At 43.8% G+C, this 25,288-nt stretch overlaps 1 protein-coding gene across 7 annotated transcripts in view; it reads right to left on the bottom strand.

The window, feature by feature from the left end:
- MCTP2 (multiple C2 and transmembrane domain containing 2) overlaps positions 1-25,288 on the bottom strand; it is a 242,443-nt gene that overhangs the window by 133,327 nt on the left and 83,828 nt on the right. For 5 of the 7 annotated variants that reach the window (XM_058736701.1, XM_058736702.1, XM_058736700.1 and 2 more), the window contains exons 5-8: positions 11,664-11,806; positions 10,796-10,872; positions 10,169-10,280; positions 5,677-5,712 (exon numbers count right to left, since the gene is read on the bottom strand). In XM_058736701.1, the coding sequence (XP_058592684.1) occupies positions 5,677-5,712; positions 10,169-10,280; positions 10,796-10,872; positions 11,664-11,806 (368 nt within the window). Of the gene's footprint in view, positions 1-5,676; positions 7,295-10,168; positions 10,281-10,795; positions 10,873-11,663; positions 11,807-25,288 lie in introns of those variants that run through there. The other 2 variants (XM_058736699.1, XM_058736705.1) reach the window with 2 other exon arrangements.

The raw sequence follows: 25,288 nt of genomic DNA, 5'->3' as shown, positions 1-25,288 counted from the left end.
ACTATTTTATACTATCCTATCTCCATTCACTTCTTCCTCCCTCTCATTTGGTTAAGATTCCCTGCAGTCCTCCTCTGAAAGCTTGCTCTGTCTCCAGCACTCAGCCCACCTTGGAGGCTAGGAAAAGGTCTGACTGTGTCCTCTGAATACCCCTCCCTCCCTTCTCTCAAGTCTCCTGCTGACTGGGCAGTCACCACGGCTAAGTCCCGTTCATCTGTGAATCCTCAGGACGTGCTCAGTGAGAAGGTTTCGGCTGAAGTGGATTCTCACGTGAAAAGTTTAGGAAGGCAGTGGCTCTGTTTTTCTGGTCTAGAGCACACACAGGGTTTGAGAGTGCCAACAGATCCGGGGCCTTATCTGAGCACGACCGAGGCCCCCAGAAATGAGGACGATCCCTAGAGATCATTCTGCCCAGGGTAATGCTGACCCTGACTTCACAGCAAGGCAGCAGAGGCATCAGGGTTAAGATATTCAGCATTGGGCCCATGCCCAATAGATGACAGATAGATAGATAGACAGACAGACAAGCAGACAGACACAGACAGACAAGTAAATTAGGTTAAAGAGATATAGATATATTAGACAGATTCGATTAGAAAGATAGATAGGTAGAGATAGTTACCTAAATTTAGAGACTGCCTTCCAGAAGTCCTAGATGTCAGACGTAAACAGAAGGAGAGGGGCGCCTGGGCGGCTCAGTCGGTTAAGCGTCCAACTTCGGCTCACTTCATGATCTCATAGCTCATGAATTCGAGCCCCGTGTCGGGCTCTGTGCTGACAGCTCAAGGCCTGGAGCCTGTTTCGGATTCTGTGTCTCCCTCTCTGGCTCTCTGCCCCTCCCCCGCTCATGCTCTCTATCACTCAAAAATGAATAAACACTAAAAAAAAATGTTTTTAATAAAATAAACAGAGGGACAGATCGAGCAAAAAAGGAGAAAAAAAGGAAAGCAGAAAAAGGGAAAGAAGGCAGGGAGGATAAAACCTAAACTCACGCAAAACCATCATCATGTGATTCATGATATTGACAAAGTAATGACCATTCTAAAAGTACCCAAAAAAGCCAAAAGCAAAGGCTTTGCCTGATAGGCTGTATCCGAATCCACCAGAAAGAGAAAACCATTCCTGGGACTGAAGGTGGAGGGAATATCGTGCAGAGAACAGGTGCGGGACGGCCGAGAGACCAAAGAGGCAACGCTGAGAATACCTAAGGTAAGCAACAAAAAAGGACAGCCTAACCCTCCTCGGGCTGGAGTGGGAGGAAGACAAACTTTCCCTGCCAAGGTCCAGAGAGTAAGAATTTAGGCTTCAGGCCGCTAGGTCTCTGTCCCAACTACAGTACTCTGTCCCTGCCAGTTAGAGACAACGCCTACACAGGTGCACACCACTGTGTTACAGCGTGGCTTGCGGAAACAGACACAGGGCTGGCTTCCACCGTCAGGGCTGAACTTCTGCAAACCCGGGGCTGGCCAGGCAAGAAGAGTCAATTCCAGGATCAGGCTCACCCTGAAGCCACAGCAGGTCTAAGGGCAAATGAAAAACGCAGCCCGTGTCAAAGACCCCACGTGAAATAGAAGGCAAAAGGAGAGATGACCGTGGAAATTCTCCCACCCTGTAGTCTCCTACCAATTCCAGCTGGAAGCCACCTGGCAGGGGAACCTAGAAAACGTATCCTGTGGTTATCAGCCCCTGGAATAACAGACAGGAACAAAGACAGAAGGAGAGGACGCTGAACAGCCCCCAAAATGGCACCACTGGCCAACCGATTTCATGCAGAAGAAAAAAAAAGCCACACTGGCCCAGGTCGCGTCTCTTCCCTCCGATCGCGGACCCACAACTGCATGAAACAGTGGTCAAAAGAAGGGCTATGCAAAATAGTCCCCCCCCCTCTTTTTTTTTCTTCTTGTAGGAGGTGTGGGAGGGGACATAAGCAGCAGACGCTTCAGGTCGGGATGCTGACAGCCAGGGGACAGCCCGGTGACATTGGCAGGCAGTGGCCCTCTTAAAGCCCTCACCCTTCCGGGTTTTGTGTTTCGTGGAGCAGGCGGGTATGATGGCGTTGACCTGACACCACGGATGCCACTGGCCCTTCCTGTGCCTTCTTCATTCTCTAACATGCCGCCAGGTGGCTTCTCCCTACAAGTGGGCTAAGCCCTGCGCGGGGGTCCTGTGCACTGAGGATAAAATCAAACTGGCTAAAACGGACACAGAATCTGCTTATGTGAGCCTGCATATATTTTTGTGGGGAAAACATTTTCTTTTCTGTTTCTGAAAGCTGAATCGCACAAAAACCCTCCACCCCCACCCCGCAAGGTTCTCATCACAGGGGAAATGCATCTAAAGTAAAAGAAAGTGTAAATAAAGAACTGTGGTCAGCCACAGGACCTATAAAGACCCAAATGAAAGTGCAGGGGAAGCAGGTGGGTGTGGATGTACGTACACAGATTTCTGAATACAGTTAGTGATTTGCAGGGTTCCCCCCCCTCATTAACCTATCTGATATTAGAGAAGTCACTGCTGTTAATTTTCTATCTCTGTTAAGTGTTACCTGCATTAGAAAGAGAGAGGAAGGTTTGGAAATAGATCTGTTCGCAGCCAAGATTGTGTAGAATAAATGTCTAAAAAGAGCTAGTTATCTGATTCAGGCCCTATTAAATCAAATTCTCAATTCTCATGTGAAAAAGGCTCATCAGAAGGTAAACAGAGGCTTTGGGAGAAATCTGAACCTACTTTTAAAGGCGATCTCTACAAATTTACTACGTTACGGTCAAGGTCAACGTAGTAAGAAAACACTTTACAAGGCAGTCTGCCGTCCTTGGCCTCTAAGGATGGATGTAAAATTATAAACTTACGGGGCTTAAGAAGCAATCATCTAAATAAAGTTAAGCCATTAAAAGAATAAGATTGAGGTGAAAAAGTCAACAACATTTTGCAGATAATATATTACTTAGGACTGGTAACATTTTAGATACTCATAGCTAAGTAATCTTCTCTATGTCAAACTTCTGTTACCTAATTTTTAAATATGATATAGAAATCCTAAAAAAGCAGCTGACAGTTTAAAAATACCAAGATAGGTTGATCAGGGCATTTTAACTACTCTTCCAGAAGGTTAATCACAGGACCTCCAGATTTTCCACTTGACTCAATTTCATAAGCGAAATTAGGAGCTCTCTCACTTTCCTCTCCAAAACCTGCAAACTCTAAGCTGTGAAAAGTTAACCTGCCAATTGAAATTCTCCACCAAGATATAAACCGCATCTCTCATGTAAGATCATGAGTAGCGTTCAACGAGCTCTATTCATCAAAGGTTTTATTAAACACAGGCACGGAGGGTCTGGGCATTTATTAAGTCCCTGAGCCCAGCGCACTGAAGTCAAAATTCTAGAAACGACCATGATAGGGATAAAAAAAAAAAAAAAGAAAAGAAAAAAATGAATACAGCAGCTGTGGTCAGACACAACTCTGCAGTACAGATATAAATACTGCTCTCCAGGATCCACTGTTCCTTTCATATTTTTGATATCTTTATCCAGGCCGTCAACATTTTTTCTCTCCTTCCTCATTCCTTTGGCCATTCTTCCATAACCTCTCCTGTCCTCCCTAGACTCCAATATTCCCCAAGCTCACAATTTTTCTTTCTAGCCTTTATGTTCTTCCACAAACTGCCAGTTTTCTTCCACAGACCGGAGCTCCCTAACTAAAGATGGTTATTGATGTACAGTACCAGTATTTTAGTGCAGAAGCAGAATCAATAAACGAGAAAATACTGCTTTGTCAGGCTTCTCCAAAGCATGCCGGGAAACTTTACTGCTTCGGATGGTCACAGAAGCTCTTAATATGGGAGAGCAGGAGCCGGGCTCCCCTCTGTGGCAAGAAATGATCATCTTCTACCCTCTAGTGACTATAAAGGAAGAAGACAAAAGTTGGAGGATTTTCTGAGACCGTTTCACATTATTATGCATCGTCTCTTAATTTTACTTCAAAAGAAAAAAAAGACAGAGAGAGAGAGAGAGTCTTGTACACCAAGTGAACTGGTTAACGAAACTCATCGTAGTTATACTTAAAGTGTTCAAAATGCAAAGGGTCTGCGGCGCAGAAGAGGCAGGCTTTGGTTCCTTTGGGTTTTAAAAAGCAAGGTTTGGAAAGTTTGCTATTCCTCCTAAATGACCAGTGCCAGTCAGGTGACAATTCTTTCGCTCTCTCTCCCCCCCCCACACACACTCTTACCAACACTCAAAATCTCTGTTTCATTTGCCTTGTTTGACGCAGAACTGAACAACTCAGGTACGGTGAGGTAAGAAATTCGAGCTGGTACACGATTTGTGCACTTATGTGTGTGGGTAAATAAACGTACACACAGAGATGGTCGGTGTATCTGCCAAATACACACACACACACACACACACACACATCACAGCCACCTCCTTGTTGGTTATTTCTCTTTAAAAGGAGCAGAGGATGGGGCGCCTGGGTGGCGCAGTCGGTTAAGCGTCCGACTTCAGCCAGGTCACGATCTCGCGGTCCGTGAGTTCGAGCCCCGCGTCAGGCTCTGGGCTGATGGCTCGGAGCCTGGAGCCTGTTTCCCATTCTGTGTCTCCCTCTCTCTCTGCCCCTCCCCCGTTCATGCTCTGTCTCTCTCTGTCCCAAAAATAAATAAAAAACGTTGAAAAAAAATTTTAAAAAAAAAAATAAAAGGAGCAGAGGAGGGGCGTCTGGGTGTCTCAGTCCCTTAGGCATCCGACTCTTGGTTTTGTCCAAGGTCATGATCTAATGGTTCGGTGAGTTTGAGCCCTGCATCAGGCTCAATGCTGGCAGCTTGGAGTCTGTTTACGATTCCCTCTCTCTCTCTCTCTCTCTTTCTCTCTCTCTCTCTCTTCTTTCTCTCTCTGCCCCCTCTGTACTCAACGCTATCTCTGTCTCTCTCAACATACAATAAACTTTAATAAATAAATAAATAATAAATAAACTTAAAGAAAGTAGCAGAGGAGCTAAATTAAGTTACAAATACCTTTTTGGTTGTGTTTACGCTCACACCAATTTTGCCATTTAATCACTGGATTGCAATGTATTAATTTAATAACCAGATAAATGAATAATGCCTTCCTACCTTGATACACGTAGACCTTTTACAAACTGGACGGCAGTTTATAATTGCTTAAAACGATACTAACAATGTAAAAAAAAAAAAAAATCACCAGTACATCATGAAGAAATCTTTCAAGAAACTCTCAGCAGCAAAGGTAATAAACAGTAAAATAAGAGTAATATAAAAGAGATTTATAAAAGATACCACCTATCCCTCTCAATTAATCTTTTCATTGCCCCTACAACACCAAAGCTAGTTTCCATCTGATGGTATATAACTTCCTAAAGGACTAACCCTAACTGTGCCACACTCCAAATAATCCAGGCTTAATGAAGTGGAACGTTCTAACGTGGCTGGCACCTATAAAGTGTCACCACTAAAACAAGTATATAAGTTCAAACATCTGGCTATGCCCTTATTAAACGAAATGTAAAAGGGAGGTTGTTTCCTTCTTATTCATAGCCACAGTGAGAGGAAGAGAATGCTGTTATACGTAAAAGTTGGTTAATACCAATCACATATACCTCTGTGCTTTCAACAAAGATGAACGTTTTGCCAAATGACATAAAAAAGAAAACAACTATATTTACCTTGCTGGCACTCAGCCGCTTCCGGTTTGACCAACGCTGGGGATTGAGTCCATTGGATGGTGAAAAAATGGCAAAATGAAAGAGAGAAATAGAATCGTTAATGACAATTCTGTGATTAGTTAGATGGCGCGGACTATCTTCAAACAACTAACACCCACGTTCCGAGGTCACAGAGAAAACACGTTGGAGCAACAAAACAGAAACAGAAAACTCACGTTTCTGTGGTTGTGTTACAGGATTTTCCCACAGTGTTCAGTAATGAAAAGACAAGGACGTACAAATACTGCTCAATCTTTAGAAGTATCGGTTCTTAGTTATGAGAAGGATCTCCATCCTTAGAATGTTTTTAATTGCCTCAAAACTCTGTAATTTCACCTCTAAACGCAAATTGGAAAGGCAGACTTCCCCTACTGGAAATATTCTCATAGTATTACGAAAATGTTTAAGAAGTTCATGGACAGTGTTCATGCATATTTAAGTTTCCATACTTTTTGATATTAAAACCAATCATTCCATTTATCCCCCCTGATCAAGCCTCAATATTCAAAATAATAGGAAAACAAATCTAAGCCGCTGCTGCACAATTAAAAACCAAAAACAAAAACAGGCTAATACAGCACCGAGGGAGGGAAGAACAAATTTTCTGAACAGCGAGTAACATCACCACTGTTCTCTTTTGATCTCTCATTTGTCATGCTAAGGTTGCTGAATTTCATCTACAATTAAAATTCCTTCCTGGCAAAATCCTCTCATTACCCCCGTCACCGTCCAGTACGGTGAGGCTCTACTCTGGCTGGTTAACCAGCTAACTGGATGTTAAAACTTGGATAAATTTAGGAGATTACAATGCAATTATGAATCTAATCGAGCAGACCACGTTCGCTATTATGCTTAAGGAAAAAAATACCTTTAGGCGAATGACCTATCCACTTTGACAATACATCTTCCCCGTAAGTCAGAAACCAGAAAATAAATGGTTTTTGGGGGGAAATCCTCTTACATTCTGGTGACCAGCAACCAGAAACAGGGGTCCAGAAACAACTTGAAAATATTCTTTATTAAAAAAACACTTCCCCTAGTGAAACTGGGAGTTCAACAACCTCTAGCTCATGATGCAGGGTCACAGATGCTGCCATATGGGTATTAGAATCAGTTCTTTTGCTATTTTCCCAGCACTGTACTGAAAAACATGATCAGTACAAAATCAAAGCACCAAAACAAGCACCAAAATCAATTCCTGTCTTATAGGTATGCATGGCTATTTAGGACCCTCTGACCTAGAATTCATTTGATGCGTTAATGATCATAAAAGATCAACAAAAGAGATGAGGAAATTAATGGAAAGTGAATATGCCTGTCTGCTTACTACAGTCCGAAGAACTACCAAGTGTTCACAATTGACCCCATGCCAGACACTACATTTGATAATCTCCAACGTCACAGTCCTGTGAGATACTTTTTTTATCCCCATTTCACACATGAGGGAGTTGTAGCTGCGAGGTTAAGTAATTCTGCGAACGTGACCTGATCCCTTAATTTCTCGAAGCTAGAAAGGAGCGGAGCTGGGATTCAAACCCAGGCAAGTCTGCTGACTGAGCCCACAGTTCGAACTAGAATCCTAGTTCGATTCTAGGTTTGCCAAGAAAAGAAGCCAAGAAAAAGAAGCAGACAGCAGGTTCATCAGCCTTCCAACTGTACCATGCCTACATACAATCCTTAAATCTCTGGACGTGAGGGTCAGTTTGTAGTCACTTTGCTCAAGTTCAGATTGTTGTCAGCCTGGGATCCAAAGTGACAAAGACAGTCGTGATGGAAATTTACAAACAAACTGATTCCCAGTCAAATGATCTATTGTCTTTCCAGGCTTCAGTGTTAGTTATTCCCATTTAAAAACCCAATATAGGGGTGCCTGGGTGGCTCAGTCGGTCAGGCGTCCGACTTCAGCTTGGGTCACGATCTCACAGTTTGTGGGTTCGGGCCCCGCGTCAGGCTCTGTGCTGACAGCTCAGAGCCTGGAGCCTGCTTTTTGGATTCTGCGTCGCCTTCTCTCTCTGCCCCTCCCCCACTTGTGCTCTGTCTCTATCAAAAATAAATAAACGTAAAAAAATTTTTTTTAAATAATAAAAACCCAGTATAAAAATGGATTTTCACTGAATGAAAAGAACGAACGTTTTCTGATACCTATTCTATCCAAAGGGGCCCCCCGATATAAACTGCATAACCCGAGTAACCACACAGGGCCCAGGAAGGATTATTCCTTTCTTGGGTGTATTTTGATCAAGTACACAAACAGAAAAAAATGAAACTACTGATCAGAACAAATGAGAGTGGGCAGGGCTTTCCATATTATAATATCCCATAAAATATGTAGACAAGAAATATATTTTAGCCTACACCTCTGCCAGATAAGCAAAGAATAAAGAAAATGAGAAAGCACATGAGCAGGCAGGCTGGCAAACTCTTGAAGACAGGACGTGGTGGGTCTAAGGAGAGAAGGACCAAACTCAGTAAGATGACGAGTGTGGTTACATTTACGACTCTGAAAACATACCCTTTGAGAGGTTTTACAAAAGAAACTTCAGGCAGCATCGAGGATGAATAGCTCCGTCATTGGAAATTAATTTCAACTGAAACGGCACTACTTTAAAACTGCAAATCTGGGCCATATTTAAATATATTTTAAGGGCCGGTAGGACTGCTAAACATAATCCGATATACTACGGGAAAATTCACAGGAGGAATAGGGGAATCGGCAGCTATTTTCTTTTTTTTTTTTTTTTTTTTTTTTTTTTTTAATTTTTTTTTTCAACGTTTTTTATTTATTTTTGGGACAGAGAGAGACAGAGCATGAATGGGGGAGGGGCAGAGAGAGAGGGAGACACAGAATCGGAAACAGGCTCCAGGCTCTGAGCCATCAGCCCAGAGCCTGACGCGGGGCTCGAACTCACGGACCGCGAAATCGTGACCTGGCTGAAGTCGGACGCTTAACCGACTGCGCCACCCAGGCGCCCCAATCGGCAGCTATTTTCATGAGAAGTTATCCAACTTTGCAAACCCCACTTAAATATGTAAGAGAAGTTTCAGAACATAGCAGCCAGGAATAGCTCACTCCTGTGGCAGATGATGCTTATTTATATTGTATGTTCTTTTTGAGGGCATCCAGCTCAAGGAACCAGTCACCTACTAGCACATGACAATGAATCCAGCAGCAATACTGTCTAGGCTAAGAGAAGCTAGATTATGTTGAGTTGAAAAAAAAAAGCTATATTATGTTGAGTTGAAAAATTGATATTTTCAACATCAATTTAAGATCCGAGTTTTAAAAGTACCATTTCTTTTAAAAAATAATAATATATGGGAAGTTTTTTTTTTTCCCCCAGTTACTGTCGAGTAAACTCTCCTAAGAATCCAAATTAAAAACAGCAACTATTTTGTGGGCTCTCTGGCAACTGAAAAATCACTGTTCAGCTTCACTACTGCTTTGTGCTATCTTCTGTGAGTTTCCTTGTAAATCAGTTGTGATTTTCACCATGAAAATAAATTCCATCTACGAGCAAAGGTGGTGTCAAAATGAAGACATCGACCCTACTGACTCAATTCAAGAAGCACTTGTAGAAGCCTAATTTATAAACAGGCTTCAGATTTCCATATCAGATTCTAAACATGCTTCTGTTTGAACGCATTTCAGTCTTTTTCCAAGCAGGTGTTTTGGTTGGCTTTAAAAAACGCCTTTCAAATAAGTCACGATCAAAGATGCTTTTTGTTCTTCTTTTAATTCTTGGAATAATAAGGTCTGATCCCCAAATATAAAATAAGATTATGATTTGTATTCACATTATTTGCTCATAAGAACAGAGCCCCAGTCATGTCGTCGTAAAATCCAATGCTTTGTTGGTGTTAGAGAGATCTTCAATAAGCGATGCATTAACTAGAAACGTACAGAAAATAACAGATCGAAGGATATTAAAATTTATATCTTCCCGAAACTACTCCCAACAGAAAACGTGGCAGCTAAAAACAAACAAACAAACAAAAAAAGCACCAGAAGAAATTGCAATGCTGCAAATATGTACTTGATCACCCTGATAACGTACAATGTAATAATTAAATCCTGGGAACTGCTTTGCATTACCGAATAATACCTGTGTCATCCGGTACCTAAGAAAATAGTAAATGGAAACCTTACCACTTAGTAAAAATATTTTGGATGATCTGTTACAAGGGAACCATAAGCAGGATATGCATTTTAATAACAGCCACACTATCCACATCCCTAGCCAAAACAGATTATTCCTTAAAGGATTTTCTTTCCAGGGTTCCAAGGGAAAAAGGATGTGCATAACCACAAATAGGTACTTTACATCTCAATACAATGATTTGTTTCCCCCCCAAAATAATTACCCCCCCCAAAAATGCCAGCCATCTGGTAACCCAGTTATCAAAGGACAATTGCAGTGAAGAATTTTGAAATGAACAAAAGGGTTACACTCACATGTCTCTTGAAATCGCACTGTTTTACTCCTAGGTTCAAATTTAACACAATGACCCCCATGTCTTCTTCTAAACTGTTGGGGTCTTCCAATTTTAAAATATGTTCAGTCGTCCTACAAGCAAAAGGCAACAAATGACATTAGCACTTAGGGGCAGTACCAGATAGTTTCAAACTGCATCGGGAGCTTATGGCAAACATCTCCTACCTCTGCCTAAAGGTGAGACGCGAGTTTTACAAAGCACCCGATTCAGTAAAAATAACACAGCCATCTTCAGAGCAGGGGAATTGTTTGGCATTGCCTTGTTCAACAGTTGGTTAATGGCTTCTTTCCCCTTACTGCCCAAATAAAATTTAAATACTTGTTTTATTTTTAAGTTAGGCAGGTTAATGAACCTGAATGTTAACAGTTCAAACTCCAACACACATTCCAGAACACACTGTGGACGATTTAACGTCTGACTCCTAGGTTTGGGAGCTAAAAGCTAAAATAGAAAAATTCACATTTTAAAGCACCCTTTCATTTATTCAGATTTTTTTTTGTCATTTGATCTAAACAGATACCATTTAACCTTATGTTGAGCTTCCTCTACAATTCATAGTAACAATTAGAAGGTAAAAATACAATACCTGTTAAGCTCAAGATCTCTGAGAATGACAGAGGCCGAACCCATGAAATCAGATGTGGTTAAATCCCGATCATATACCTACAAAGAGGGAAGAGGCCAGTAATGCACATTAATATGGCAAACCAACTGAGTTTGCCGAATTATCAATAAATGCAACAGTCTGGGAATTTTGAATTCAATCTTCTAGATCTAAAAACTAATCTGCAGAGTACCGTTAACGAGGAATGTAGCCAAGTTGATGGAGAGATCAGAATTATTCAAACTTGACTACTTTGCCTACCACAGCCAAAACAATAGCACAAAATACTCTTAAGGCAGCACTCATATGCATTCCAATGTTATGCACAATGGACCACTCTCTGTAGTTTAAATGGTCTCTCATTAAAATTTAGTATTTTCCACGGTGAGCAGATCTGCCAATTAAATAGAAATTTGCTAAATATTCTCTAGCAACCCTATCCTGCACTCAACTCATGCAGTTGTAACCCAGATGTTAGAGCAATTGGTGCTTCCAACCGGTAGCTGAAAGCTCTATTAAGTATAAAGTTATTCCTAATGAGAACGGCTTTCCTACTTTTCGCCACTGCGCCGACAGTCATAATTCTTCCACGTGCAGTAAGCTTAAATACAATCAATGGAGATGTTATTTTCACTCTGATTTTCTGAGGTGTATACACCATTGATCCGAGAAAACAAAACACACACTTTCAACGAAGTGTGCAAACAATCCCTTGCACACGAATGTTTTTCTGCCCAGAGCCGAATAATGATAAAAGAATTTGGGGACGTGGACTTTTTAAGGGGGCAAGGATTGCTGAGACATCAGCGTTTTTAATAAAAGAGCAGACTTGAAAGCCATCTGGGATTACCTTCACATGGAGCTTTTGATCAAGGCTTTGAATGGGAAGTACAACTACCTCATCCCATACTGGATTCAAGTTCTTATATATGACTTTACTTTTGTACAGCGTCTTCCCATTCAGCTTAAATTTCACATAGGGATCGCTGGTACCTTTAAAAAGAAAGAGAGAGTGAGACAGTTTTTAAAAATGCACGTCAACGCCTAGGATCTCCCTTAAGTAAAGGTTCTTTCTACACTCCCCTGGTTGCAAGCATTTTCCTGAGCACGCCCAGAACAAATGTCTCCCTGTGCAGAGATTGAAGGCCCCAGGGGTGGAGAGGAGAGGGAAAAAAAAAAAAAAAAAAAAGAAACAATCTGGGGTAAATGACTGATTCTTCTTTGCCCTTAGTGGTGGAACACCAATGGGTTCCTCGAGCTTTTTCTGTTTCGTTTCATCCCATGTCATTGCTACGTTACCCACAAAAATGCAAGAGACAAAATCCACCTGTTCCAGCCCACGGTGTCAGGAGTCCTGGGGAGAAACCCGCCCCTCCCAAGAATGGCAGCGAGTCGGCGAAAAGGGAAAGAAACCATTTTCAAACGTCCGGCCAGATGGCTGACTCGACAGAACGCTGTACTTTAGAATATAATCATAATAAATCAATCAATCTCGGGAACCACGGGCTCAAAAGATGGGGCAACGGGAATGAAGACGGGGGGTACTGGGGGGCGTGGAGATTAAATCGACAAAGTTGCCCTTCTTTGCTGCCTCCTGCACCTGCAGTGAAGCCGGGGACATTGTCTCACCCTGGCCTTGCTGAATGCCACACCAGCCAGGCCCTCAGCTGGCCTCAGGGCAGATACCCCTGACCCGCCCGGGGGGCTTTGAAACAGACACCAAAAAGAATGAATAATGTCCCTCCAGCCACTCTACCCAAAGCAGAAGGAAGGGCTGTGACAAACCTTCCTCCACACTTTCAGAACAGTGGAGGGGAGGAAAAGAAAAAAAAAAAAAAAGAAAAGAAAATAGCCGGTCAACATAAACCATGAATTCTGTGCTGTGCATGTCTCTTGTATGCCTGCCAGTAGACGGTCATATCTGGGACACACTTGTGCATTAAGACCTCATGAATGATGAGTAAAGAAGCCATGAATGAATGCAGAAGCAGTGAGGGCATAACTGAAGGCCAGCCGATAATGCCACAAAGAAAGACAAAAAAAAAAAAAAAAATCTGATCGGAGGAGTGAGGATAGTATCATTAACTGCGAAACAGACACCCATGAGTAAGTGCGAAAGACCCACAGCCCGGTTCATCCACCGATGTGTCCCAGGTGCCGTGGACGGTGCCCAACACAGGCCCCCCCAAACATGTATCGATCACGAATTCCTGATAGACAGTCAAGCCTCAGAGTCTAAAACCATTAGGTCAAAAATTAATTCGGCTACTCTGTTGCAAACATTTACCAGGTTGTAACTACTGATCATTAAGCTTTTGTTCTCTCAAGCTCCTCTTTTGGGTTTCTATTTACCAGCAGCATTATTAGCAATGACTGAACACACGATCTTCCCCAACTTCCTTCTTTAACAGAAACAGGTGTCACTATCCAGCAAGGTCATCTACCTTGTTTAGAAGTCTCAACAGAGGAACCGAGGTAGAATGATCTGGGCGGTGGGGGAGCCTTCCAGTTTTGCAAGACTTCGAACTGGAAGACCGAGAAATGCAACCGCAAATATGCAGACGTACGCACTCGACTCTCACATTTTAAGTTTGCCGACACGGGGGCAGAAGTCCAGCGGTCTTTATTTTAATCTCGGACACACACACACACACACACACACACACACACACACGTCATGTTAGTTTGCAGCTCCAGACAGGACAGTAAAACAGGAAGGCATTCACAGCCATTTAGTGGCACAGTGACTAGTGAGCGAGCCACCTGCCCCCACTCCCTCTCACAGTACAAGGGGACACCTCCGGCAAGTCAGACTTTAACAATCATTCTGATATATATATATATATATATATATATATATATATATATATATATAAAAGTGTGTGGGGGCAAGCGGGGGGGGGGGAGGGACTCTAATAAAAAGAGGCCTTTAATTAAATGAAATTGCCACTCTGGGATCGGGCCTTCATGCCTGTCAGCGCACTCTCAAAATAAACATCTCAAAACTAGGCCTCGGCGGTGTCACTTTCTCACAGGCAAAGCATACTGGGTAATCCCCAGGCATCCTGACAGCTACATAATGTTCAAACGGTTTCACGGGTGAATGGCGTCAGTTGCGTGAAAGAAAATATTAATGTCTGGAATTAATAGAAAAAGGGACCAGGGTTTACAAAGCCAAACAAGGAAAAAAGGTGTCAAAGTTAGTGTGGCGTTAATTGTTAGGGAAAATTTGAGAAAGGGGCGGGGGGGGGCGGGGGGGGGGGCGCTGGGAGCACATGGTGATTTTCTCGCTGAGCCTAAGAGCCTCACTGTCAGGGAAGTGACATCTCAACTAGGCAAATTCTGAAAAGAGGTCTGCGGCTCAGGAATGCAACTCCCGATTAGACAAATGATGAGACAGCACCTTGAATGGGTGGACTTCAACCTTTTTTTTTTTTAACAGGGAGCTTCAGAAACAACGAGGCTCTTTGGGAGAAAGAGGTGGTGTGGTACTCCGGGAGGAGAATAAAGCTGGGGGGGGGAGCGCAGACGGGCACCTCCATCCTGGTGTGGCCACCCATTCGGCTATGTGGACCCTATGGGGTCACACGCACCCCCTCCAATTTAGAATATCCGGGTGTTAAGCATCAATGGCCTGAGTCTCCTGCCGCACCCCAGACACCCCGGGGTTCGATGCGTGCCCAGAGCAACTAACAGCCATTCATCGGTCCTGCAAAAGGGCTGCACCAAAGCACACCCCTGAGCACATGTGGGACAGTCAGTCCTTCCTCCTGCCCATACTCAAGGACATTACATCCTGTCAAGCCTCCCGTGACCCTGTATCTGTCAGGCCTGCTAACACTGTCCACGTGCTACAAACCCTCATGGCTGACTTCAGAGCCTGGGTCGGTGCTAGGCACGATGGTGGGGTGGTGGGGGGAGGCGGTCACGAAGGTAAATCAGTCCCAGATCCTGCCCCGGTCCAGGGTTGTGCACCTGGCGGGCAGCAGGCGGGCACTAACTATAACAAGAGGTTAAGTGTCAAAACAGAACTGAACTTCCCAGGTGGGAGAGATTAGCTCTAGCCCGGGTGTCAGGGGAGGCTGAAAGAAAGATACTGGTTGAAATGTGGGTGGGCGCGAACACGCGGAGAAGGACTGAAGTCATGTTAGCAGAAAGAACTGGCTTTGAAGCCGGGGAGCAGGGAGGAGACCAAGATGACAAGATCTGTGTGGTGCGCAAACCAGCATTTCCACCGATCTGGAAATTAAGTGGAAAAAAATGTAATGAGAAATAAAGCTGAACAGGCAGGTTGGAGCCAGAGGCCAAAGTGCTTGAAAATGACAAAATCCAGGGGCGCCTGGGTGGCTCAGTTGGTTAAGCGTCCGACTTCAGCCAGGTCACGATCTCGCGGTCCGTGAGTTCGAGCCCCGCGTCGGGCTCTGGGCTGATGGCTCGGAGCCTGGAGCCTGTTTCGGATTCTGTGTCTCCCTCTCTCTCTGCCCCTCCCCTGCTCCTGCTCTGTCTCTCTGTCTCAAAAATAAATTTAAAACAAAAACATTTAAAAAAAAATAAAAAAGAAAATGACAAAATCCGGAGTTTAGTCTTTGTTCGGTGACAAAGAGAGGATGGTTTGCTTTTTCCTGTTCTTTTTTTTTTTTTTAATTTTTTTAACAAGACAAGGCACAGGTCTCAGAAAGATACGAAATGAAAAAGACACGTCTGCACTCTCTCACACCTTCCTCATGCCCCTTCCTCTCACTGGCTGCTTTTGTGGATTTAGTACAGGAAAAACATACAAGAATTGATTTTAACTCGAGAGCAATCATATTACGTGCACTGGACGTCACACTTTCACAATGAAAGCACCCGCAGTTCTGTTCACACAGATTTACCAGATTTCTTTTCATCGACTGCAGAAACTTTCATTGTGTTATTGACTACTTACATAACTAGCCACCAAACAGTGGATACTTACATCATTCCATTTTTTTCTGTTTGTTTCAGTGCAAACAATACTATAATAAACATCCTTATACGACTGTCTTGGAGTGTATATTCAGAGGGAACTTCTAACATCGGGACAGCTGGTTCTGACAGATACTGTCAAATTGTTCTTCCAAAGTCTGTCAAATTTACATTCCCACCAAGACTATATGTTTTGTACATGTTTCTCTGCATGATCACCAATACTGGGTGCTCTGTGCCTTTATTTTAAAAGAACGGCAGGTGGAAAATGATACCTCTATTTTTCTCGGTGACATTTTGAACAAAGTTTAGAATCTTTCATATTTTAGTGACCTACATTGGTATTTGTCAGAGCAATTCCCATTCATTCCATTTGTCCATTTTTCTAAGGTCTCACGGTTTGTCATTTGCTTCAGGATCTCAATGAGTGTTTAATTATGGATATCAGCCATTGGCCATAAATCTTGTCATAATTTATTTATAGTCAAGCTATTTCTTGTGATAAGTTTTTTTGTTTGTTGCTTTGCTTTTATTTAGTCAAACGTACCAAAGTTTTATTTATGGCTTTGTAGTTGAACATTCTGCTTCGAAGAAAATTTTCGCACAGTAAGATTTTGTAGTTTTTTCATTCATTCCACATACATCCTTCGCCCATCTGGAATTATTTCAGTGTGAAGAGGGAAAGAAATTCAGGTTTATGTATGAACAGGAGAGTAAAACGATCAGAGCCAAGCTTTGGAAATATAAACCCGGCAGGAGCTTATAATGTAGAAGGCAGAAGACACAGTCTAAACTGGAAAACCTTGGGGCGCCTGGGTGGCGCAGTCGGTTAAGCGTCCGACTTCAGCCAGGTCACGATCTCGCGGTCTGTGAGTTCGAGCCCCGCGTCAGGCTCTGGGCTGATGGCTCGGAGCCTGGAGCCTGTTTCCGATTCTGTGTCTCCCTCTCTCTCTGCCCCTCCCCCGTTCATGCTCTGTCTCTCTCTGTCCCAAAAATAAATTTAAAATGTTGAAAAAAAAAAAAAATTAAACTGGAAAACCTGGTGGTTGAGATAATGCAGCACCAGGGAGTTGAGGGCCCAGGAGAAAGCTGTACCCGGAAGAAGTAACCCAGGGTTTCACAAACCGTGATCCACGGAACCTCACCTGCACGGAGGCTCCCTGGACTGAAAGGGTTAGGTAGTCAAAACCACTGGGAGAAGCTGTTTATCTCCTCCCTTGGAATTTCACAGTGTAGAATACAAAACTGAACTCTGCCAGGAGCTACATTAAGACAGACAACTAAACAAACAGCTCAAAACTTTTCTACTCTGTATTTCATCAAGTTGTTTAAACATAGAAAATATTTCACTAGGAGCAAACTAAAAATAATATTAAATTCCTCCAAATCAAAGCTGTAGAAGATAAGATGCATGCCAAAAATGGCCTAATGTGCACAGTCTTGGGAGAATAAATATGCGATCAGGGAATGAATCTCATTTGAAATAAGATGGTGTGTCGATGACAAGCCCGTACCTTCCTTTGCCTGACTGCCTTTTAGTAAAATCTCCCTTCCTTGGGCACTTTTACTCGGTTTCCTTGTGCCTTACTATCTTTAGCCTTTATAAAAAATATACCAACCTCTTATCTTGAGAACTGAATGAACGAATATACTTCATTAATAGCAGACTCTAGCCATTAACTGACCAGGTCCCATAGCAATTGCTACTTTGTTAGTAAGTGTTACTACTCGATTAATTTAAAAAGGGGTGTCTATAACAAATTAAATATTCACTTATTTTACCTATCCAACATAACATGTACCGTTTGTTTCTCTACTGACCCTTCTATTGCCATCTCTAAAGGTATGAAATTTGTATCGCCTTTTCTCTGCAGATGTCGAAGAGAAAATTCCTTATCTTACATACTTCTTACGAGCTCCCATGTGGTTTGGGAAAATCTCCATGAAATGATCTGAGCTATCCTGGAAAGAAAGGACTGTAGTCAAAATTAAAAAGCACTAACTATCCATGAGTATTGGCTACTGCCCTATCTCTAGTCCTAACGTTATTCACTGACGATTTTGGATCACTCTGCAAGTATATCCTGATGAAAATGACAGATAGTTTGGTGAGAAGGACACCGGATAACTCAGGTCTATCAAGGAGACAGTCATCATGAACCATATTACTTGTATCTACTATCACATTGAGAGAATTACAAGAAAAAATGGTCAGAAACAACAGAGGAAGTGATACGTGGAACAAATATTCTGTTGACTGGCTCAAGATCAAATAAAGAATCTGCAAATAAAATAAATCTGTAATGAAGCCCTAATTACAAACAACTTGTCTTTGCTTTTTGTAATAGAACTCATGGCCATGTGGGAAAAAGCAGAAAGATGCACTAAATAGAAAGAAAAGACGGGGCGCCTGGGTGGCTCAGTTGATTAAGCATCCGACTTCAGCTCAGGTCATGCTCTCATCGTTTTTGAGTTTGAGCCTCGCATAGGGTTCTCTGCTGTCAGCACAGAGCCCGCTTCAGATCCTCTGTCTCCCTCTCTCTGCCCCTCCTCTGTTCTCTCTCTCTCAAAAATAAACATTAAAAAAAAAGAAAGAAAGAAAAGAATGGAGGAGGGAGGGAGGGAGGGAGGGAGGGAGGAAGAAAGAAAGAATTACTGTCATCTAGAAAAGCTTAATATATTGATATGTACCTAGATTTTACATGCACACTCTGACTTTTCAAAAAAGAAACCAGCCTTCATATTGTATTTTTTACCTGCCTTCTTCCGCCAATAATACATCAGTCTCCTTCTGTCCCCATCAATATATTTATACAAATCGGCTTAATGGTCATTTATGTGTATATTGGGGCATACATATATATAATATAGGTTTGAAAAAACTAGCGTTCCTAATTTGAAAATAAAAATCCATGCAAAAGCAATATTTGTAGGCAAAACTTACTTATTTGCCATCAGTAAAGCTCATTTGCCATGTTAAAACACTTCAGCCATACGGTTTCTTCAAACGAAAGGTTGTCAAGCTAGAAAGCTCTCCTAATTGAATGTATTTCTCAGAGTAGCAGTTTGTGAAAGGGAATTATCTCCACGTTTTTACATGAAGTTCACACTTTGTAATATCTGATAACTTTTGTTAGGAGATCTTAGGAGTTCTGATTCAAGTCAACATTTATTTGTCAAGTCTTTAGGGAAACTCAGGTACAAAACGATGAATTCATCCTGTATGAACAGTATTTGGAAACACGGAAAAGGATCAATTTGATGTTTTTCTTATCCTCTGGCTTAAGAGTGATAAGGGGCTATTCAATCTCTTTATCAAATATGTTTAGAATCTTCTCAATAAGGGGCACCTGGGTGGCTCAGTCGGTTGAGTGTCCGACTTCAGCTCAGGTCATGATCTCACAGTCCGTGAGTTCGGGCCCCACATCGGGCTCTGTGCTGACAGCTCAGAGCCTGGAGCCTGCTTCAGATTCTGTGTCTGCCCCTCCCCTGCTCATGCTCTGTCTCTCAGTAATAAATGTGAAAAAAAATTAGAATCTTCTCAATATTATGCATATTTTGAATTTTTTCTTCTTGTCAGAAAAATAACCAAGCCTGAGCTGTTTTTATACGGGATCCATAAGTTCTGACTTTCTCTGAGGCTGGCTAAATAAGCGCCAGAAATGATTTCCAGAAAAACAGCTAGTGATGATTTTTGAGCGGCTGCTGCTGCCCCCTGGCAGTTAAGCTGAGATTTCTACATCAAGTGTCCAAGTGCCACATTCTTGACCCACCTTCAGAAACCATTATGGGCATTATGGACATTCAGAGGGTACTTTTCCTCCATCACATGGGAAAGAAGAAACAACTTTCCCCATGTAGAGCGAAATCTCTATTACTTAAGGTAGCAGTAGGTTCAGGTCCAGCTGAATTCCAGGCCAGGTTTTATCGACTACAATTGAATGAAGGAACATGCTTATTCCCAGGATCTCCCTAGCCCATCAGGCTGCAACTGGCGGCTCTATGCTTCCAGGAGCTGTTCTCCCGTTACCAACCACAAAACAATAGTTTTCCGCCCCAACCACCTTCAGGCCTTGCTGTCTGTGAACTCCTGAAGTTTTCTCCTGAATGTGACGGACTCCTTTCCTCTAAAGGAGTCTGTCGTGCGCAATGACCCCAATGGCACCTTGGTCAAGGCCTGCCCATGGGTAGACCCTGTGGGTGTAATGGTTCCGTGCAACTCACCAAAATCTAGCACGTGAAAGAATTTCCACCGACCAACTTACAGTGGGATCCGTGATCTGAAATTCCCAGTTTCGCGAAAACTTGTTTATTTTAACTCTTTATAAAATGTGACCAAAACTTGCTTATTTTGACTATTTGTAAGCTTGTATGGGGTAAGTAATGGGACATTCTCGAGCTGTCAGAAGCAAGGTCTTCCTGGGACCTTCGGATTCCTCCCCTGCACCATTGCCATCGTAAACTTCCTTCAGTCCCACCTACCCCATCCAGGTTTCCCTCCCCATCTGTCTTCCCCCTAATATCCTCTCCTTTTCTGTTCCCAGTCATCCCGTTTCTGGACTCTGAAGCCTAGGCTATAGCATGTCCAGTCACTCCTTTTTTGTTTGGCCTCAGGCAAATTAAATACTTAAAATGCTGTTTTCATTCTGTCTTCATAAACCAATTGGCTGATATGACCCAGAGACTTCCAGCTGCTTTTAAAAGTTCTCATCCAATAACTTTATACATACAGACGCATCACTATAGATTAAAGGAAAACACTGCCAATATACTGAGGAATTCAGTAAATCAGTAAATAGGCCATCTGGTGAATAGATTATTGGGCACATTGACTTTTGGTGAAGTGATCACTAAGAGAGGACTTTTGTACACCTGTTCTTGATCAGGTACAAAGATCCTGATCTTGATCCAAAGCATACAGGGGTGTGAACATCATGCATGATTGTCCCCGTAATGATCAAACAAAGAAGAGCCCAGACAAAGATAGAAAAAGGCCTAACAACACAGAAAAAAAGGAGAAGGGAGGGCAGCGGCCAGGATGCAGCCATGTAAAGAGACTAGAAAGAGGGTCAGAGAAAAAAAGGAAGAGTAAGCCACACAGCCAGAGGATGTAGCTTCCCTGAGTTTCTGCAGAGGGTACAGACTTCAAGATCTGTAGTCTGGTCAGCTCGGGGTGTTCCAGAAATCCACACTGCCAAAGCACACATAGCTATTCATACCCTAACACTGTCCCTTCTATTAATAAGAATACCAAAAGTGTCCTCAGCCCAGGCTATTATTTGAGCATAAATTTAAACCTAATGAAACAGGCAGCAACCTCCCTGGAGAAGAGACAAAGGACTGAAGCTTAGTAATGACATTAACACTGGGCATGCTCCCATTTAATCCTCCAAAGACTGTCAGGGATAGGACCATGTATACTGTCGTCTTAAGGATGGATAAAGGTAGGGGTGCCTGGGTGGTTCAGTCCGTTAAGCGTCCAACTTCACCTCAGGTCATGATTTCACAGTTCGTGAGTTTGAGCCCCACGTCGGGCTCTCTGCTGTGAGGGAGCACAGAGCCCGATTCAGATCTTCAGCGCCCCCCTCCTGCTCCTTCCCTGCACATAAGTGTTCTCTCTTGCTTTCTCTCTCTCAAAAAATAAAAATTAAAATTAAAAAAATTAATTTTTTTTTTTGTCAACATTTTTTATTTATTTTTGGGACAGAGAGAGACAGAGCAGGAACGGGGGAGGGGCAGAGAGAGAGGGAGACACAGAATCGGAAACAGGCTCCAGGCTCCGAGCCATCAGCCCAGAGCCTGACGCGGGGCTCGAACTCACGGACCGCGAGATCGTGACCTGGCTGAAGTCGGACGCTCAACCGACTGCGCCACCCAGGTGCCCCAATATTTTTTTTTTTTTTCAACGTTTTTTATTTATTTTTGGGACAGAGAGAGACAGAGCATGAACGGGGGAGGGACAGAGAGAGAGGGAGGCACAGAAGTGGAAACAGGCTCCAGGCTCCGAGCCATCAGCCCAGAGCCTGACGCGGGGCTCGAACTCACGGACCGCGAGATCGTGACCTGGCTGAAGTCGGACGCTTAACCGACTGCGCCACCCAGGCGCCCCGCCCCAATATTTTTTTTAAGAAAAGGATGAGTGAAGTTAGTGAGTTCCCAGAGCCAAGCCTCAAGCCACAGACCCGTTTCAGTGTAAAGCTTTCATAACCAGAGCAATTTTATTTATTTATTTTTTTATATGTATTTATTTTTGAGACACGAAGACAGAGCATGAGCAGGGGAGGGGCAGAGAGAGAGGGAGACACAGAATCCAAAGCAGGCTCCAGGCTCCGAGCTGTCAGCACAGAGCCCGATGTGGGGCTCGAACTCACGGACTGTGAGATCATGACCTGAGCCGAAGTCAGGCCGCTCAACCGACGGAGCCACCCAGGTGCCCCATAACTAAAGCAATTTTAAAGCATAACCCGTCCCACTCCTCTGAATCTGGGCAGCTGCTTCAACCCAGACAGAGTGGAGGAAGTCACACGGTTTTCCTTCCAAAGCCGTGCCACGCAAGCTGATACAGCTCCTGCCTGGCGTCCGGGAGCCTCAAGGCAGAAGCCCTGAGCTCCTGCGACAAGCGTGAGGCACCATGCTTCATGGGGAGGTCTCGTGTGGACCAGCCCTTGTCTCCCCGCACCCCATCCCAGGTTGCCACCGTTGGTATAAACTGGCCTGTGGGCCTCCGGGTGGCCAGTCCCCCAAATCAGGTCACACTCAACCTTCAAGTCGTTCCAGTGGAGGCTGCAGACAGCGTGTGGCAAAGGGAAGCGACGCACAGCGTGCCCTCTTGAAATCCCCCTTCCCAGCGTTCGTGAGCGTGTGGTGGGTTGGGGTTGCTACGGAGTGGGGCAACTTGTCATCACAGGGTGGTGGTCCCTTCATCACGTTGCCTGCCGTGCCCGCTGCCCCAAATTCAGCACGTTGTCAAGCTTTGGGGTTCGGATGGCAAGATGGAACTAACCACCCCATCAAGATTATGTCGCAAGGAAATCACAGGACATACAGAAACTTACCGATACGCCCTCTGTATTTTGCCCTCTGTTTACAACACCCACACCCCCCGGGGCAGAGGGCACCGTACCAACATCACAACGAAACAGGGTAAGTAAAAAGAGCCCTTTAGAGGCAGCTGGGTGGCTCGGTCCACGAAGCCTCTGACCGTTGATTTCGGCTTAGGTCATAATCTCAAGGTTCAGGCCCCCGTCAGGCTCCGTGCGGACAGGGCAGAGCCTGCTTGGGATTCTCTCTCTCTGGGAGTGCTCTCTCTCTTCCTTTCTGTCTCTCTCAATAAATAAGCTTCAAAAAATTTAAAAAAAAAGTAAATAAACACAGCATGCAGTGGGGCACGTGCTATCTTGGTACAGAAACGAACCACTGGTAAAAGCCACTGGCAATGGAGAAGCCCCATTCAACCGGATGGAAGATGTGCTACCTTAAGTTCAAGTCAACGATCTTCAGTTGGATGGAAGGCGGTTGGTTACAGGCAGCAGACGCAGAAAACAGGCCGGTTTCGCTCCGAGGCCCTTCGTACGAATTGGGACGGGATCCCACTGAAAGAAGAGCTTAACTGACTCTGTAAAACGGGACAGCCACAGGGCCTTCTAATCAACTGCTGAGGACGCACAGTTTCCCAAAACAAAATACCACAAAAATCCCCAGAGGACAGGGCTCCGTTGTGGGAACACATTAAAAGCTGTAAGGACAAACATGGCTGACCAAGGAGGACCCGCATCCAAGTGGGAAAGGAACCAACAGAAACAGGTTTCAAAAATCAGTTCCACTTACTGGCTGTGGGAGCCTGGCGGGCTATCAACGCGCAACAAGTGGAGAAAAGCCACCCGCTACCTGGGATCTGGGATGGGTGGCTGCACCGCCGAACGTCTCAAGTTTGCTCTTGAAGGACGTTCTCCCACAACGGCCAGCTGTGCTTCCGTGGCTCCCACACAACATACCAGTGATCTCATGCCATCTGGTGTTCGGAGGAGGTACTCCGATGTGAAGCAAGCCCCATTTCTTGCAAAAAAGTACTGACGGTGACCTTTGGATACAGTAAACCTGGGGTGGTGCTGGCATCCGAACAACAAAAACCACATCCGCAAGATTCAAAGGGAAATCCAAGAAGCAGCCCTGATAGGCACCGTGTCTGTTTCTAACACACGATTAGAAAGTGGCAATCAGATCAGCAGGGAAAGGGCTATTTCGTCCCAACTAATTCAATAGCCATTTGGCCAGAAGTAAATCTAAGTTCCTACTCTGAGCCAGAAATCGAAATAAACTCAAGACAGATCAAAGACATAAAGGAAAAAGGCAAAACGAAGTAGCAAAGAGAATGAATATAGGTGGATGCGTATTCCCTTTCGAGAGAGAAAGGCCTTCCTTGCTATAAAAACAAAACAAGAAATTCTCTAGAATAGGACTGTAAGACTTGAAAAGATCTCTGCCACAAAACTCTATAAACAAAACTAGAAGGCAAATAACAAATTAGAAAACTCTAGGGGCGCCTGGGTGGCTCAGTCGGTTAAGCGTCCGACTTCAGCTCGGGTCATGATCTCTTAGTCTGTGAGTTCGAGCCCCGCATCGGGCGCTGTGCTGACAGCTCAGAGCCTGGAGCCTGCTTCGGATTCTGTGTCTCCCTCTCTCTCTGCCCCTCCCCTGTTCATGCTCTGTCTCTCTCTGTCTCAAAAAAACAAAAATTAAAAAAAAAAACTGCTAAGGGGCGCCTGGGTGGCTCAGTCGGTTAAGCGTCCGACTTCAGCTCAGGCCACGATCTCACGGTCCGTGAGTTCGAGCCCCACGTCGGGCTCTGGGCCGATGGCTCAGAGCCTGGAGCCTGCTTCCGATTCTGTGTCTCCCTCTCTCTCTGCCCCTCCCCCGTTCATGCTCTGTCTCTCTCTGTCTCAAAAATAAATAAATGTTAAAAAAATTTAAAAAAAAACTGCTAAAATAATAATAATAATAAAAACTCTATGTGAACGTATCTAGGGAGCAGAAGAAAGAGCAGTGATAATATACAGAACAGGCTTTGCACAAAAGAGAAGTAAATAGCTCATAGCCAAACACACCTAAGGAATCAAATTTATTAATACAAATTGAAACAAATATAACACTTCTTCTCCATCAAACTGACAAAGATAAGGTGCACACCATGCGGGGAAGAAAAGGAAAGCAGACCCCAGCGATGTTATTGCTGGGTCCGCAGTAGAGGGAGATAGTTCCCAAGGGTAAGCTGGCAATTCTAGAAAGAGAACCTCGACCTGCTCAGATCAGGAAACACAAAGCATCCGCAAAGACGTCAAGAAGAAAGTTGTACGTCCGGATTCAGGCACAAGAATGTTTGCTGCAGGATTAGTGCTGGGAATAAGAATTCTGAGAGACCCGGAACCAGAACACTGAGTAAACAAACAACGATGCGGTAGATTCATTTTTTCTTCTCAAAATAGAATTTTTGTAATACGGGAAGCACATGTGTGGTGAACAAAAGCAGTG

The sequence above is a fragment of the Neofelis nebulosa genome, chromosome 7 (assembly GCF_028018385.1).
Source record: "Neofelis nebulosa isolate mNeoNeb1 chromosome 7, mNeoNeb1.pri, whole genome shotgun sequence".
Classification (NCBI taxonomy): domain Eukaryota; kingdom Metazoa; phylum Chordata; class Mammalia; order Carnivora; family Felidae; genus Neofelis; species Neofelis nebulosa.
This window is presented reverse-complemented; position numbering and strand designations above follow the sequence as displayed.